The 14645-nt window shown below is 38.1% G+C and overlaps 1 protein-coding gene across 2 annotated transcripts in view; it reads left to right on the top strand.

Moving 5' to 3' along the window:
* Positions 1-1014: 1014 nt before the first annotated feature.
* Positions 1015-14645, top strand: part of SUCLA2 (succinate-CoA ligase ADP-forming subunit beta) — a 56208-nt gene continuing 42577 nt past the window's right edge. For both annotated transcript variants that reach the window (XM_032496153.1, XM_032496152.1), the window contains exons 1-4: positions 1015-1166; positions 7018-7198; positions 13198-13297; positions 13488-13650. In XM_032496153.1, coding sequence (XP_032352044.1) covers positions 1077-1166; positions 7018-7198; positions 13198-13297; positions 13488-13650 — 534 coding nt within the window. In that variant the 5' untranslated portion in view covers positions 1015-1076. The remainder of the gene's footprint in view (positions 1167-7017; positions 7199-13197; positions 13298-13487; positions 13651-14645) is intronic.

Genomic DNA, 14645 nt, shown 5'->3' with positions numbered 1-14645 from the left:
ATGGCTTTCAATGCACAATGTGTGCATCTGATTCACCTACAGAACTCTAAGAAATACAGATGTCTTGACTCCAATCCTTAGATGGGGTCTGGTGAATATATTTTTAATTAAGTTTCCCAGGTGATTCTGATAGGCCATCTGGGTTGGTAATGTGGACAGTGAATGTTGCCCGCTATTCCAGTCAACAAGGAATATTGCCTCCCATTCCACTTCTGCAAGGGTCAAACCATCAGCCACTGCAGCCTCCACCTCCGCCCCCGCCCACTCTCCCTGCTTGCGCGCCCTTAAGGGAATTCAGGACAGAGAAAAACAGGAAGCATGCTGTGATTTGGATACTGGGCCTAGACAGTTAAGATGCATTTCTAAGGAATAATTTCAATGAACCCAGATCTTTGCATCTTCTCATACCTAGAAAAGGAGTCAAATCATTGAGTCGTCTGTTCTTCATGATTCAGTGATCCTTCGATGTTGGATTACATTTTTTTCCCCCAAGCGAAAAAAACTCCTATATATCCTGGCTCCTCCCTTACCTTTTTGGAGCAGTTTCTCAGAGGTATCTGAGAGGCTGTCTCTGGCTACAGTCCTCAGTAACTAGTGGTTGACCATCTTCTCTTTGAGGGCAGAATCTATTCACTGCTGTATCCCCAAGCTCAACGCAGCGTTTGGCACAAAACTGACATGCAGGACTTATTTTTGAAAGAACCCATGTCACAGATGGGGCACTTGAGGCTCAAAGAACTTACGATCACACAGGTGGTGACGCTGGCCGTCTTCCCATTACATTTCGCTAGGAAATGTTCACGTCGCTGAACAATGTCCGCGGGTCGGATGCTGGGGCTGCAGTGTCCAGTTACAAAGGTCAAAGTTTGCTCCACGTTCCGTCAAGTCCAGCTTGAGGCTCAGGAGCAATCCCCGCCTGGCCGCCCTGGGTGTCCCGCCACAGCCGAGTCAATCCGAGACTCCACCCTGACGGGCGGGGTCAGGGGCGGTGCGCGCGCCCGCAGCCCCTGCGTCGCCGGCCGCCTCCAGCTCCTGCGCCTGCGCGTGGCGCCTAGGGGACTGGGGCGGACTCAGAAATGGCGGCCTCCATGTTTTACAGCCGGCTCTTGGCTGCCGCCACCCTTAGGAGCCACCGGCCCCGGACGGCGCTGCAGGCCGCCACCCAGGTACTGCGGCCTAGCTGCTCTCGCTTCGAGGGTCGGCAGGAGAAAGGGCGAGGTGGGGGCGAGATACGAGGGAATGCGGGGCGCGGCGCGGGGTCACTCCTCATTCGATGACATTGGGTGACAGGGGGTGCCCCGCCGGCCCGTGGGCGGCTTGCCCAGGACTGCTGCCCGCCAGGCCTGCGAGCGGGCTCGTGTTTGCGCCTTACTGCTCCGGCCTTCAGTCCGCGAGGAGCTGCGGCGATCTGGCCGGGGCTGCCCACCTGGTTTCAGAGGGGGCGGCGGGAAGCCGGGTTGGTCTCTGAGTGGAGGGGAGGGGGCCAGGCAGTTTCAGCTGCCACATGGGCGTCCGGCGCGGTGGGCCGAGGCTTCCGCGGCCCCTCTTTGGGGAGAGGGGAATGCCCTTCAGATGTACTTTTGTGTCTCTTGGGAGCTGTCATAGGTGGGAATGGCTTCGCAGAACCAGCAGTTCTTGCTGACTGGTCTTTTCTGGGAGGAGGCCGGGAAGTTTCTATGTCCCCCAAGGAACTGTGTACTATTCTGTTTAGTAGTGGTAAGGAGATGATGTTTACCAGCTTAACCAACTGGGAGGAAAAGAAAATACTGGATCAGTTCATTTCTGGATAGACTATAGCTAGTGTGATAGCCGCATTGTGCGCGCGCGGGGAGGGGGTGTGTGTGTGTATAAGTAAGCTAAACTCTGACAGGGGTGTTTGAGCAAACGAGTTTATTTGTAGGACATCAAATAAGGGAGTTGGGAGAAGAGTCACAGATCCACTCCACCTTCGTCTTTGAGTTAGGAGTTGTTTTTAAAGGGGAAGAACAAAGAAGCTGGGATTACTCATTGGCTTGTGTAATTCCTGTGACATTTCTTAATTCTGCTTTCAGGGGATCAGGTTGTCATCTGTTTAAGATTCTCTGCCCAGGTGGTCCATGTCCCTGGGGCCTATTAGCTCATCTTGCCCTGGAGAAACAACTTGGGTTTGTACTTTAAGGATGGTATCTGCAATAGCAACTTTAGTACATTAATGATGTTACCAACAACAGCAATTTTACTCATCTGACTCTAGTTGATTAGTGTTCAGTTAGCACAGGATTGAGGTTGGAGGGAACAAGAAAGGGAATAAAGCTTTGGGTAGAGAGATTAATCATAAATTTGGAAGGGAACTTAGTTTTAGGGGGCTTGGTTTTGTGTGTGTTGGAGCATTTACTGTATGCCAGAAACTGTGCCAAGCATTTTATATGTAGTCTCTCATTAGCCTTTTCAGCAACACTCTAAGGAAGTCATTAATCTCCACATCACTGATGGAGAAACTGTGGCTAAGAGAGCGAGTAATTTGGGCTCGGTCACCAAGCAGGTGAGGTCAGAGCTGAGGCTTAATTCCAGAACTGTCTGGCTCCAAAGCCTGTGTGCTTGAATCCGCTGTACAAATTCTTCTAGAGCATAAGAATTGGACTATTCTTTCCAATGTTGACACTAATAAACTTGTGAAAGGGCATAATTGGCTTCATAAGTCAATTACAGAGTTTTAGGTTGTATTCTGAAGTAACCTCAAGAGATGCCATAAATTAGTTGATTTTGACTTTTTTTTTTAAAGCTATTCATACTTTCAGCCTAAAGGTAATGAATTCTGTGAGTTTGCTTCCTAACAGGAGAAGTGATTCTTTTTTTGGCCTTGAACTTCCTTCTTATGGGCCTTAAAGGGTACTGTCTAGTTTTTAGAAAATGAGACTTCGGTGAACAAGTATGTTTCCATTCTAATCGTAGTCTATCCTTTTGGAAATTCTTTTAGAAGTCTTTGTCTCTCCATATAGAGATGCCTAATATGTTGTCTTAAACATCTCTTCTCTTCTACCCTCACATAAAATAATACAGCTTTAGAGTTTGGAATCACCTTAGTGTATCCCCTTCCTTTTATAGATGGGAAATAGAGGTGCAGGGCCTAAGGAATCTTTTTCAGGGTCACACACTGAGTTTAGTAAATTCTTTTAAAACATTTTGTTTAGTTTTCTGACCGTCTTGTTTCTCTGTATCTTTCGTTCAGTGCATAGTTGGTAAAAATAGGTCAGGTTATGAGCATATTAAATAACTTAAGATATCTTCTTGTTTGCTGTGAATCATACTCCCCAGTAGCTGTATTTTTACACTATCAAATTAGTATTATTTAAACTAGGTATGTGATTGGTTGGGTGGTGGGTGGTGTAGGGATTTGACCAGGAATTGGTGGCCTTTTGGCAGAATCTTCTAAGTGATAAGAGGAAAGAGAAATACTTAAATGTGGGAATCTGTGATTATGCAGGGATTTGTGTTACTAACATAATTCACAGCTGATAATATTTCAAGTTACAACTTCTAGTGGTATAAGGAAAGGATTATCAAAATAATTCAGATATTTAAGAAATCTCAAGTGGTATAAAAGCTATTAGCAATACCTTTTGAGTACGACCACTTGTTTGTAAGTATAGGTATTTGAAAGAAACTGTAAAAATATACTTAGAGTCTTGTGTCATGGGTTTATCCTCAACCTTTTTGGGAAGGATTTCAAACAGATAGATATGTTCTAGCTTGTACAGTGAACACCCGTACTACCTTCACCTAAATTTAACATTTTGCCACATTTGCTTTATCTTTAAAAAATTATATGATATGCATATATATTTATATATGTGTGTGTCTGTATAAATTACATTCATTTATTTTTGCTAAGCCATTTGAAAGTAAGTTGCAGGTATCATGGTACTTCACCCTTAGATATTTTAGTGTTTGTCTCTTAAGAATAAAGACATTCTCCTAAATAATCACAATATAATTATCATACTTAAGAAATTTAAAATTACTATAGTACCAATATCTAATATATAGATCAGATTCATATTTCCCCAGTTGTCCCCAACGTGTCCGTTATAGCTGTTAGGTTTTTTTTTTTTTAACTGAGATCAGCCCTCTATGGTACTTTTTCTGGTCTATCCAGCTAAATATGTGCCACATAGTGACTCTGTGATTGCTCTTATATGTGTTGCAGCTGTTTATACATCTGTGAACTCTGTATGGGACCAAGTTGGCCTCATTCTTTTAGTGTCCCTAGTACGATGTCTGGTATATGGGCAATCAAAAAATGTTTCAGTGTATGACTATTTTTGCCAGGCTTGTGCTAGGTACTCCCATTACCCCCCTTATTTTTATGATTATTTTGAGGTATAACAAGTACAGCAAAGTACATAATTTATGTATGATTTATGTACAGCTTCAGTGGGTAGCTAGATTAAGTTTTATGTATGTATACATCTGTGTACCATTCGGATCAAGATAGATATACAACATTTTTAGCCCTCAGAAGGCTCTCTCTCTTTATCAGTACTCACCAACAGAGGGTAAATCACTTACAATCACTTATGCTGAATTCCATCACTGTATGTTGATTCTGACTGGTTTTGAACTATATTTAAAAAATCATGTAAGTGTGTATTCTTGTGTGTGACTTCTTTCCCTTAAAATTAAATCTGTGAGATTAATTCATTGCTGTGTGAGCAAGTTTGTTTTTTATTCTCTGTAGTATCCTGTTAATATACTACAGTTTATCCATTCTCTAACTGATGGGCAGTTGGGTCATTTACATTTTTAAAAAATCTATTATGAATAATCCTGTTGTGAGCATTCTTATATATGCCTTTTGGTAGACTAAGCACTTACTTCTGTTGAATATATACTCAGCAATGGGATTTCACAAGATAGATGTTGGCTTTTAATATTAAAGTGAAACTAAATAAGGGAATTGATCTATCCAAGAGGAGCAGTATCCAGGATTTTAGCTTACCAGATGAATCAGAAATAACTTGCTAGTCTATGTGATTAATTAAGACTAGTGATTATCAAACTGTGGTGTGCTTAAGAATCAACTGAATAACTTTTTACAAATGGAGATTTCTCGAGGCCCAGTCCAGAGATTCTGATTTTGTAGATGAGAGTGGGGACCTGGAATCTGCGTTTTTAGAGGCATTCCTAGGTAGTTTTGATGTACATGGTTCATGAACCCTCTTTGAGAAACATTGTTTTGTATAAGATTTCTTTGAATTCAATTCTTAAGTTACTGTATGTTTCACAGTAACGATGAACGATGTCTCAGTATTATGCATTCTGTGTGGAGATAATGGAAATGTATGGATAACTGTTAAATGTGTGATTCCAATGCAATTTTCCAAGGCTTTCATACCACTTACTGCTTTATAAAATTGATAGGATTGAGGAGTTTGGAAAAAGGGAGAAAGGGGTTTCTGTGTGTCAATACGATGATGGGTTAAGACGAGGCTCTAACTTAGTGGAGCTTTGGGACCAATATATACTAGAGATCTTTTAATTGCATCCTTCCCTCAACACTTCTCATTGTTGTGGTCCTGCCACCTGGGGCCGACAGTTCCCATACTCCTTTGTCTTTCAGCAGTGACTTACTAAGCTGGTAGAGGAACATCTTATTTCTGTTTCCTGCCTATTTTTGAAAGAATAATTTTTACTCAGCTCTACTGAGGGACATTCCAGTAGCGAAAACTTTTCCAACTGTATAAAATAACATTTTCTCTTATTTTTTATTTTCTGTCTCCTTTTATTACTACCTTTTGGCATATTGTTTGTTTATTGTCTGTGCCACCCTCCGCCCTTCACCCCCCCCCCCCCCGCCACCACCACAAATAGCTACTAGACTGTAAGCTTTAGGTGCAAGGATTTTGTTGGGTTCACTTCCCTATTTCCATTTCCTAGGTGCTCAATAAATATTTGAATGAATGTTCCACATAGATTGAAATGGGGAAGAGTTTGTAGTGCATTTCTTTCTTGGAAACTTTGGCAGTCTAATTGTGAAGGACAAACACTTGAACTGGGTTTGCAAAGGAGGTAAGGGAATCATTTAGCAGGAATGCATTAAAGATGATGTTACAGATTGGTTCTGCAGGCTGTAACTTGCAGACTATTAGAAGGAGAGTTTCATGGAGGAAATTTACTGAAAAGTGGTCTCTGGATCCACACCTGTGGGAGAGTGAAGGAAGGAGGATTGAATAGAGGGAGAACCTCGGGTCTTCCTATGGAAGATCTACAGCTAGGGTGGTCTTGAGTTGTCCCAAACCGGGGTGAGGTGCCGGGTCTTTCTATCACTCCCTTAGCCCACATTGGCCAGTAATTGGATGCAGGCTGACAGTAGGAAGGAGGATCGACTTTGGGCAAGGAGGCTCCAATGAGGAGACTCAGCTGAAAGCTGTCAGCTGCCAACACTCCCAGCAGCCAAGGTCCTGAGGATCTGGACAGTACACCACAATGTGCACTAAAGATGAAGTCAGGGTTTGAATTTTGAGTGTATGAAAGATTAATGGTACCAAGTCATTCAGTTATCTCATACCTAGTGTCAGGAAATTAGGTGCTAGAGGAATTGTGGAGAGAAGAAAGATGGGAAGGATTTTTGGTTTGGTGGAAATAGAAGACTGGGTTTTTTTTAAACATTTTTTTATTGAGTTGCAGTCAATTTACAATGTTGTGTCAAAAAGACTGGATTTAGAACTGCAAAATTTGGCATTGAGGTAGAAGTGCTCTGTAGATCATTAGAGATATAGCAGTAAAGCTCAAAAAAAAGTCTAAAGATGATGGGAAAGTAGTTAAAACTACAAGGGTAACATTTAATATTTAGCTAGTAGATTTGCTCTTTTGTTGTAATTTACTCTGAATATTGTGTTTTAATAATTTAATATAACAATTTTATTATAGTTTTGAAGAACCAAGTACTCTATATAAACAAAGTATTTTGAGAAAGTGTTTTTAACAAGAATTACTGCCAAATCAGTGTCTATAAAAATATGTCCCCAATTTCTCTAGGTTCTGGGAAGTTCTGGATTGTTTAACAACCATGGACTCCAAATACAGCAGCAACAGCAAAGGAATCTCTCACTACATGAATACATGAGTATGGAGTTGTTGCAAGAAGCTGGCGTCTCCATTCCCAAAGGACATGTGGCTAAGTCACCAGATGAGGCTTATGCAATTGCCAAAAAATTAGGTACTAAGTTAAGAAAAACTTATGCCCCCCGACATGAGATCTTTGATAAGATTTGAACTTTAGCTTAATAACAACTTTTCGCTTTTGTTTTATATTTAAAAACTAAGTTTTACCCTGAAAGAGAAGGTGAAATTTTATGATTGTTGATATTCTAAAATTTGTAAGAGATTATTCTGAGCTCCCATAGTGCTAGTAACTGAAGAATCATAGCTTCAGGAAGCTGAAATCCTATTTTTAGTTGAAATATAATTATAGGGAAGGATTTCTGGCTGTGATGATTCTTCAGAGAAATGGGAAGGAACATCTTAGCTGTTCATGTGGTTGTAAAGAGAGGTCCAGTACTTCCCCTGTTTTTTTTTTTTTTTTTTTTTTTTAACATGAAAAATAGAGAACCAAATAGAGGGGAAAAGAAGTTGAGCATTAGAATGTAAGCTCTATAAGAGCAGGGTTTCTTTGTCTTATTTTGTTCGTGGATATATCCCAAACTCTTAGAAGAGTGCCTGACATTTACGTAATCAATAAATATTAATATTTGTTAAATGAATTAAAGAGTTGCCCATGTTTATTAGTAGATTCTTTTATTGGTAACCAAAACTTTAATAGCTTTTGTTAATTTGAATTTATATTAATCTCTTAATTTAAAAATAAAATTTGGCTTTAGAAAATATGCTTCACTTTATATTTTTAAGACTTTAATAAGAGAACATGATAATGAGTAACGTACTAGCTATATTCTGCGTTTTCTTTTTAGCAGTATTTAAAAATCCCCCCAATTTTATATAGATCACAGTCTTTCTTGTACGTGCATTTGATCAATATGGCTTTAAATGTGCTTTGGTGGAGACTTTGCTTTTGTTAGTTTTTCAAGAAAAATGTGGAACATTTTAAAACTTGTTTGAAATTGTAAAAGTTTTCATCTCCGTTTGTACTTATTTGTTTCTAGAATGGGTTTTTCTTTCAAAAGTGAAAACATGTAGAAAATCAGAAATTGTTATATGTTATAAGCTATGGTTTTGAATGAGGTGGCCTTGATTACCCTGGCTTGGAAGCATGATTTTTATTTACAGTTTGTTTTTTGTTAATCAGAAAAACAGTTATTTTTATTCAGATTATAAGTAAACTGCTTTTTGTTCAGCAAAAGCCTTGTGTAAATTCATACTAATTTTGGTGAAATTTTTCTTAATTAATGGTGACCTGTAGTTCGAACTTGTGCGTGGTAAATGATGTACCTCATTTTAACCTTGAAACACTATAGATATTAGAGGCTTTTAAGGGTCAAGGCTTAAAGAAAACTCATGATTGTATTTCTGTATTATTTCTTGCTAAGGCACTTTTTAATAACTACCTACTTGAGATTCAATCTTATAGATGACCTAAATGTTAATTTCTAAAGAAGACCCAACAAAGTAGGAAGGAAAATTTGTAAATGTAATTGAGAAAGTGTAAGCTTTTCTTATCCTACCCTTCTTTCCTTGAGGATGAATTTCAGACCCTTGACTTTGTTTTTTTACTTTTGTTATTTTAATCTCTTGAATGATGCATTTTGTGTTTACCAGTTCTTTCTTTCCTTCATATTAATGCAGAAGGCATAAAATGTTTTCCATACCAGTGATAATAGGGCCTAATTTAATGAAATCAGTAAAAGCTAGTATTTCTTTTTCTATTTCCAAATTATTATGATTGGTCTTCTTAACTAGTTTTGTACATATTTTTTCATTTAGTTAAATTTCATTATTTTGTCAGAAAAGAGTAATTTGTGTAGAAACTTTTCCATAAAATGAGTAGGATTTATTCAGATGCCGGTCTCTTGATTTCTTTACTCACTGTAGAAATCTTTAATGATTCCTAGTTGTGGAAGAAAGAATAGTTAATATGTACAGGATATACTATAACTGTGAGTATTCTGGCAAGTTCTCTGGGATCAGGACTTACAAGTAGTAAAGAAGAGGTGGGCAGCTCTGATTTTGAGCCCCTTGGAACAGAAGGCATCTTGTTTGTCTAGAGTGTTTTTGTCAAAGAAGACTGCAAATGATGATTGTAGTGTGGGAGCAAGCCTAGTGATTAATGAGAACCTTTAAATCTAGGGCAGCAGAAATGCCACTTTTTAAAACATAGATTTCATAACTACTTTGAAGATGTTGAGACAATTTTGGTTTTTTGTGGCAAGTCATTGATATCAGAAGATATTGATTATGGGATATAACTGCACAAGGTATGATACGAGGTGCCTGGAAATACACCTGGTTCTTTCCATCTAGCTAGGAATTCCCAGTACTGATTTTGGCTATTTTAGGGTAATTTTTGCTTCTCAGCTACTGCAAAATTCACAAAATGTTAATTCTCATTTATTTAAGATGTCTTACCTCACCAACAGATATTCTAGGACATAAATGTATTACATGTGTGACAAACCATCACTTCCCCTCATTCCTAGGGGTGGCAAGAGATGCTGAGTTAGCGTGGAAACTGGGGCCTCCGAGCCTCATAGCTGGTAATTCCACCCAGAATAGCTCCGGCCTCTTTCCCCAGTATTCCGTACAAATTCTGTCATTTTCTATGTGTGTCATGATGTGAAAAAACTAGGAAAACACTGTCCTGGAGGCAAGTTTTACCTGTTGTGAATAATTGAACTTAGGGGTGGAAGAATGGTTGGAAAAATATTTTGAAAGACTATATGAGTCCACAAAATGAAGGTTGATGACCTTGAAGATCATGAAGTTTCTGGAATGGATTATCAAAGGGTTGGTTGGTTGTTAAGCACAAAGAAATGAAGTAGCTATGATTTGAGGTCAGTTCCAAGAGCAGATTCCCATCTCTTTTTTACCGTTACTAGTTCAAGGAAATATGATGTCAGTAAGACATTTAGCAGAGTTCTTATGATTTCCCTATTGACTGTGGAATTATACTTTGAATTCCAGAATAATTAAGGTAGACTTTCTCTCTAGTTGAGTAAACATGCAGAGGGTGCCAATTAATGCATGTCCGCCTGGAGAGAGATTTCTAATGGTGCAATGGACTTTGCCTTCCTTTTCCTTTTTCTAGTGTTTTATTAGATGACTATATGAGGAATGCTTACAACACTTGTAAATGACTAAAGCTGGGAGCGATAGTGAATATATTTTATAGACAATCTTGGGTTTCATAAATGTTCTTGTCTGACTAGAGCAAAGGGCCAAATCAAGGAAGACTGAGCTCTATGAAGGCAGAATAGGTCTCTGCTCATTTTCGTATCTACAGCTCCAGCACGGAATGTGGTATCTGGTATGTAGATTAACAGTTGAATAAATTAATGGAATTGAATAAAATCATTGTTTCAACCAATTGTCCTCAGATTTATCTTCCAATTCTTCTCCCTGTCTTGATAATTGATGAGATTGTATATCATTCCCTTTTTTTTTTGGCTTTTCTTTTGTTGTGAAGGGCTTTTTTAGAAGGAACTTTTGAAGGATCATTTGCGCCCTTAAGGAGTTTATTTTCATAAAAAAAACAAAAGTGACATTTTGGTAGAAGAGCCTTCTGTCTTGTAAAAATGTTTTTGAAAAAGTAGAGCTTTATTACTCTTACTTAATAGGTCAATATGTAAAGCTTCCAGTTTAATGAACAGGATTGTTTGAATTTAGCCCAACAAACCACCAGTTTAACTGCTGTCCCTTTTTACATTACATTTACACTGTTTGGATTACAGGTATCCTCTTTGGATATAAGTGAATATTTCTAAAGTACTGGAAAACTGACTTGACAGGTAACCAGAAACAGGTAAAATGACTGGTGGCTGCTCCTTTTAGTTTGGGCATGAACTCTAATTTGCCAGAGTCCCTGGGTCTACCTGTTGTCTTCTCAATAAGAAAGTTATTGTTAGTTTTAAGGAAATTTCTAAACTTTCTCTAATCTTCATCTAATAATTGTTACACTTGGGAATGGTGGGGACTGTGGCAAATTGAAATAGTGTCTTGTGTAAACAAGGCACTTCTCATCAGCTCAAGTTACAGGGCCTAAGATGTCCAGTTTTGGGTTTTTTAAGAGCAGTGGAAAATCTGGATTTGTAAGAATTCTCCCGATTTCTAAATGTTCTTTTATTCATCATTCAGAAAATATTTTGTGTCAGGAACCCTCCCAGGACCTTGTAAACATCAATGAACATAACAAAGATTCTGCCCTCCTAGAGTATATACTCTAGTGGAGGAGCAAGACAAAAATGATAAACGTGAGAAAATTGTATGCTATGTTTGAATGTGGTGACTTCGATGGGGAAAAAAACACAGAGTCGGAGGATTAGTCACAGGTGGGCAGGTTGCAGTGTTAAGTAGGGTGATCAGGGACAGTTTAGACTTAAAAGAAAAACTGGAAGGGAATGAGGACCCTTCCCAAATGGATACCTGGATGAAGAGTATTCCAGGGAGAGAGGGAGCATTATAGCCAAGTCCTAAAGGAAGGTAGGAACATGCCCAGAAACAGGGAGACTAGAGTAGCTGGTGTGGAGTGAACAGAGAGGAGGACATGATACAAAGGGCAGGGGTGCCAGGGGATTATACAGGGCCTGAGGCCATTGTAGGGGCTCTGGCCTTAACTGTGAGTAAAATGGGCATTCAGTGCAAGGTTTTAGCTAGAGGAGTTAAATGCTCACTTTGGCTGCTACTTTGAGAATATTCTCTTAGGAACCAGGGTAATCTAGGTGAGATGTAACGGTGGCTGGGACCAGGGCCTAAATTGGAGGTGATGAGGAATGGTCAAGATTCTTGATCCATTTTGAAGGTGGGACCAGTATGATTTCCTGGCTGAATGGATACAGAGTATGAGAAAGAGGTTTTTTTAAAAACACTACCTGGACTGACTCATAGGACCATCTTCTGACTTAAGCGTACATTTCCAGTGTGAACCCATTTATAATTTTCTAAAAACTTTGTGATAATTATTTAAGTGTAAACTTCAGGTCATTTCTTATTTGTTTGATTACAAATTGCATGTTACCTCCTTGATGAGGTGGGAATGCCCTCATTCTGCTTGGTATTTGTGCATTAGGGAGTGACCTTTCCCCAGTAATAGAATTCTCATCTTTAGCCTATTCAAATACACATTTATGGAGTGGTTGTTACATCCCAGGGACTGCTTTGTGGGATAAGATAATGCCCTTAACCCTGACCTCAAAGTTGATTATTTTTCATAATGTCATATTGGTGTTAAATGCTAGTATGGTATTCTCCGAATGCTATGAGAAGCGAAGTGAACAGGCTTTGAAACTGCCTGTCTCAGGAGACAGTGCCCCTCTAAGAGGTGTTGCCCTGAGTCATGAAGGGTAGTACTTAGGCTAAACAGCTAGTTTAGTGATTTTCTTTAGCAAGTTAGAAAGGGGAAGAAGAGAGACAGAATAGTCTACCTGTTAAAAGAAAAAAGATTCAGAGTATGTCTTAAAAAACTTTTAAAGACTTAGAAGCATAACGTTCTGGACTCTTGATAAACACACCTTAACTCCTGACAGTCCTCCTCACAACAGTACAACCCAGGAATGCATATTAATAGGACTTTCTGTTAGTGGGACAATGCGAATTGATATCAGTAGTGGCACTTTCCCCGTAAGTCATGGTACATTTCTACTCAAAGTAGCATTTATAACTCAAATTTTCACAGGATAGCAAGTCTACATATGAATAGGAAGGGAAGGAACTGTTAGGGAGACTTTGACTCAATTTTGTACTTTTTGTACCTTCCAAAGTACTAGATCTTTAAAGTATCAAGGAAAGATGAAATTATTTCAGTATACTTTAAGAAATGGTTTAATATGAGCATCTAATTTTTTTAAATTTGTGGATCTTTAGATGATGAATGTCTTAGTGTTCTACTACAAAATTTGTGTACATGTAATTCCTCATTTTCTGACATTGTTGATAAATGAGACTTTATTCCATTTAATAACACTGCTTAATATGTATGTTTAATAACAAGATATTGTGTGTTGCATGCTGCTCCTTGCTTCTTATCTAATAGAAGTGTTTTTCTTCTAGGTTCAAAAGATGTTGTGATAAAGGCACAAGTTTTAGCTGGTGGTAGAGGAAAAGGAACATTTGAAAGTGGCCTCAAAGGAGGAGTAAAGATAGTTTTCTCGTAAGTCTTTTTTTTTCTTTAAATCATCATTAATAAAGAAAAAAAATGAATATTGTAAAAGATGCCCCTTATTATTGAATTGTTAAAAATAGTCAGATTTAAATACTAGATAAGATTTTGGCTGTCATATGCTTTTATTTTTTTTCTGAATTGGAGGAGAAAAGAATTTGAGTTCTTTTTCTTATTTTAGTCCAGAAGAAGCAAAAGCTGTTTCCTCACAAATGATTGGGAAAAAGTTGTTTACCAAGCAAACAGGAGAAAAGGGCAGAATATGCAATCAAGTATTGGTTTGTGAGCGAAGATATCCCAGGAGAGAATACTACTTTGCAATAACAATGGAAAGGTCATTTCAAGTGAGTAATTGTAGACATGATACATTGAGGAAGATTTTATCATGTTCAATTTCAGAAGCCTATTATTATTTCTATTTGTATGAAAAGGATTAAAAAGATTCATATCCTTTTAATATTCAGTAATCTATTTGTATATGTCATGAGAACAATATTTATTTTTGTGTCATTTTTAAAAAACAACATGATTAATACCATAAAATTTAATTATATAATTTTGTAGTGTTAAAAATTATAGACAAAACTATGCTGAAGTAAAATCCACAGAATTTCTAAATTATTAATTTGCTAGGAGCAGTTTCACTCATCTCTGATTCACTTTTAGATTCCATAGACTGAGAAAATAATTTCTAGCACAGCAAAATATTAGAACCAAAGAGAAAGTCTCTGGACCCACTAGGAGAATGTGTATCCCTGGCTTCATCTTTTTCTTTTTCAGCCTCTTGGTATTTTTTACAGTTTGGGGTTGATTTCCCAAGATGATTTGGTATTTGGTAAGTTGAAGGATGACATTCAGTAGCAAACAGTATCCTTCCAAGGAGCATAATCTTACTCTGTTCTGCTCTCTTTAAGGAACTTAAAATGCTAGCAATGAACTTAAGGCATTGAGTGAAGAGAAAATTCTTTCATAGACCTAGTGCTTGGAGAGGGCACTGACGATCATTTTATAGTTAAATTATCTGACTTTTTGAGTGCATTGGTTAAGTTTCATGATCTGAATCTGTATGGTAACTAGCTTGTCTTTTGAAGCAGGCTGGGTACATATTTGGAAGCCCGGGTCAGGATTTGATATAGAACATCACTAATTACATAATTAGTAATACAACAAAAATTTTAAGGTTCACAAAAATAGCTTTCTTATATAAAACAGCTTTTTAAAAAATAGCCACTTTCTGTATTGTGATTTTTATCCCCCCTATAGTTCATTAAGTCTTCTAGTACTGTTTGAATGATATTATAAAATGTCTTCTGTAACTTTTGGTTTTTATAAGAAAGTA

Source organism: Camelus ferus, chromosome 14 (genome assembly GCF_009834535.1).
Source record: "Camelus ferus isolate YT-003-E chromosome 14, BCGSAC_Cfer_1.0, whole genome shotgun sequence".
In the NCBI taxonomy this organism is placed as follows: domain Eukaryota; kingdom Metazoa; phylum Chordata; class Mammalia; order Artiodactyla; family Camelidae; genus Camelus; species Camelus ferus.
The sequence above is the reverse complement of the archived record's forward strand: the minus strand, read 5'-3'. Positions and strand labels throughout refer to the sequence as shown.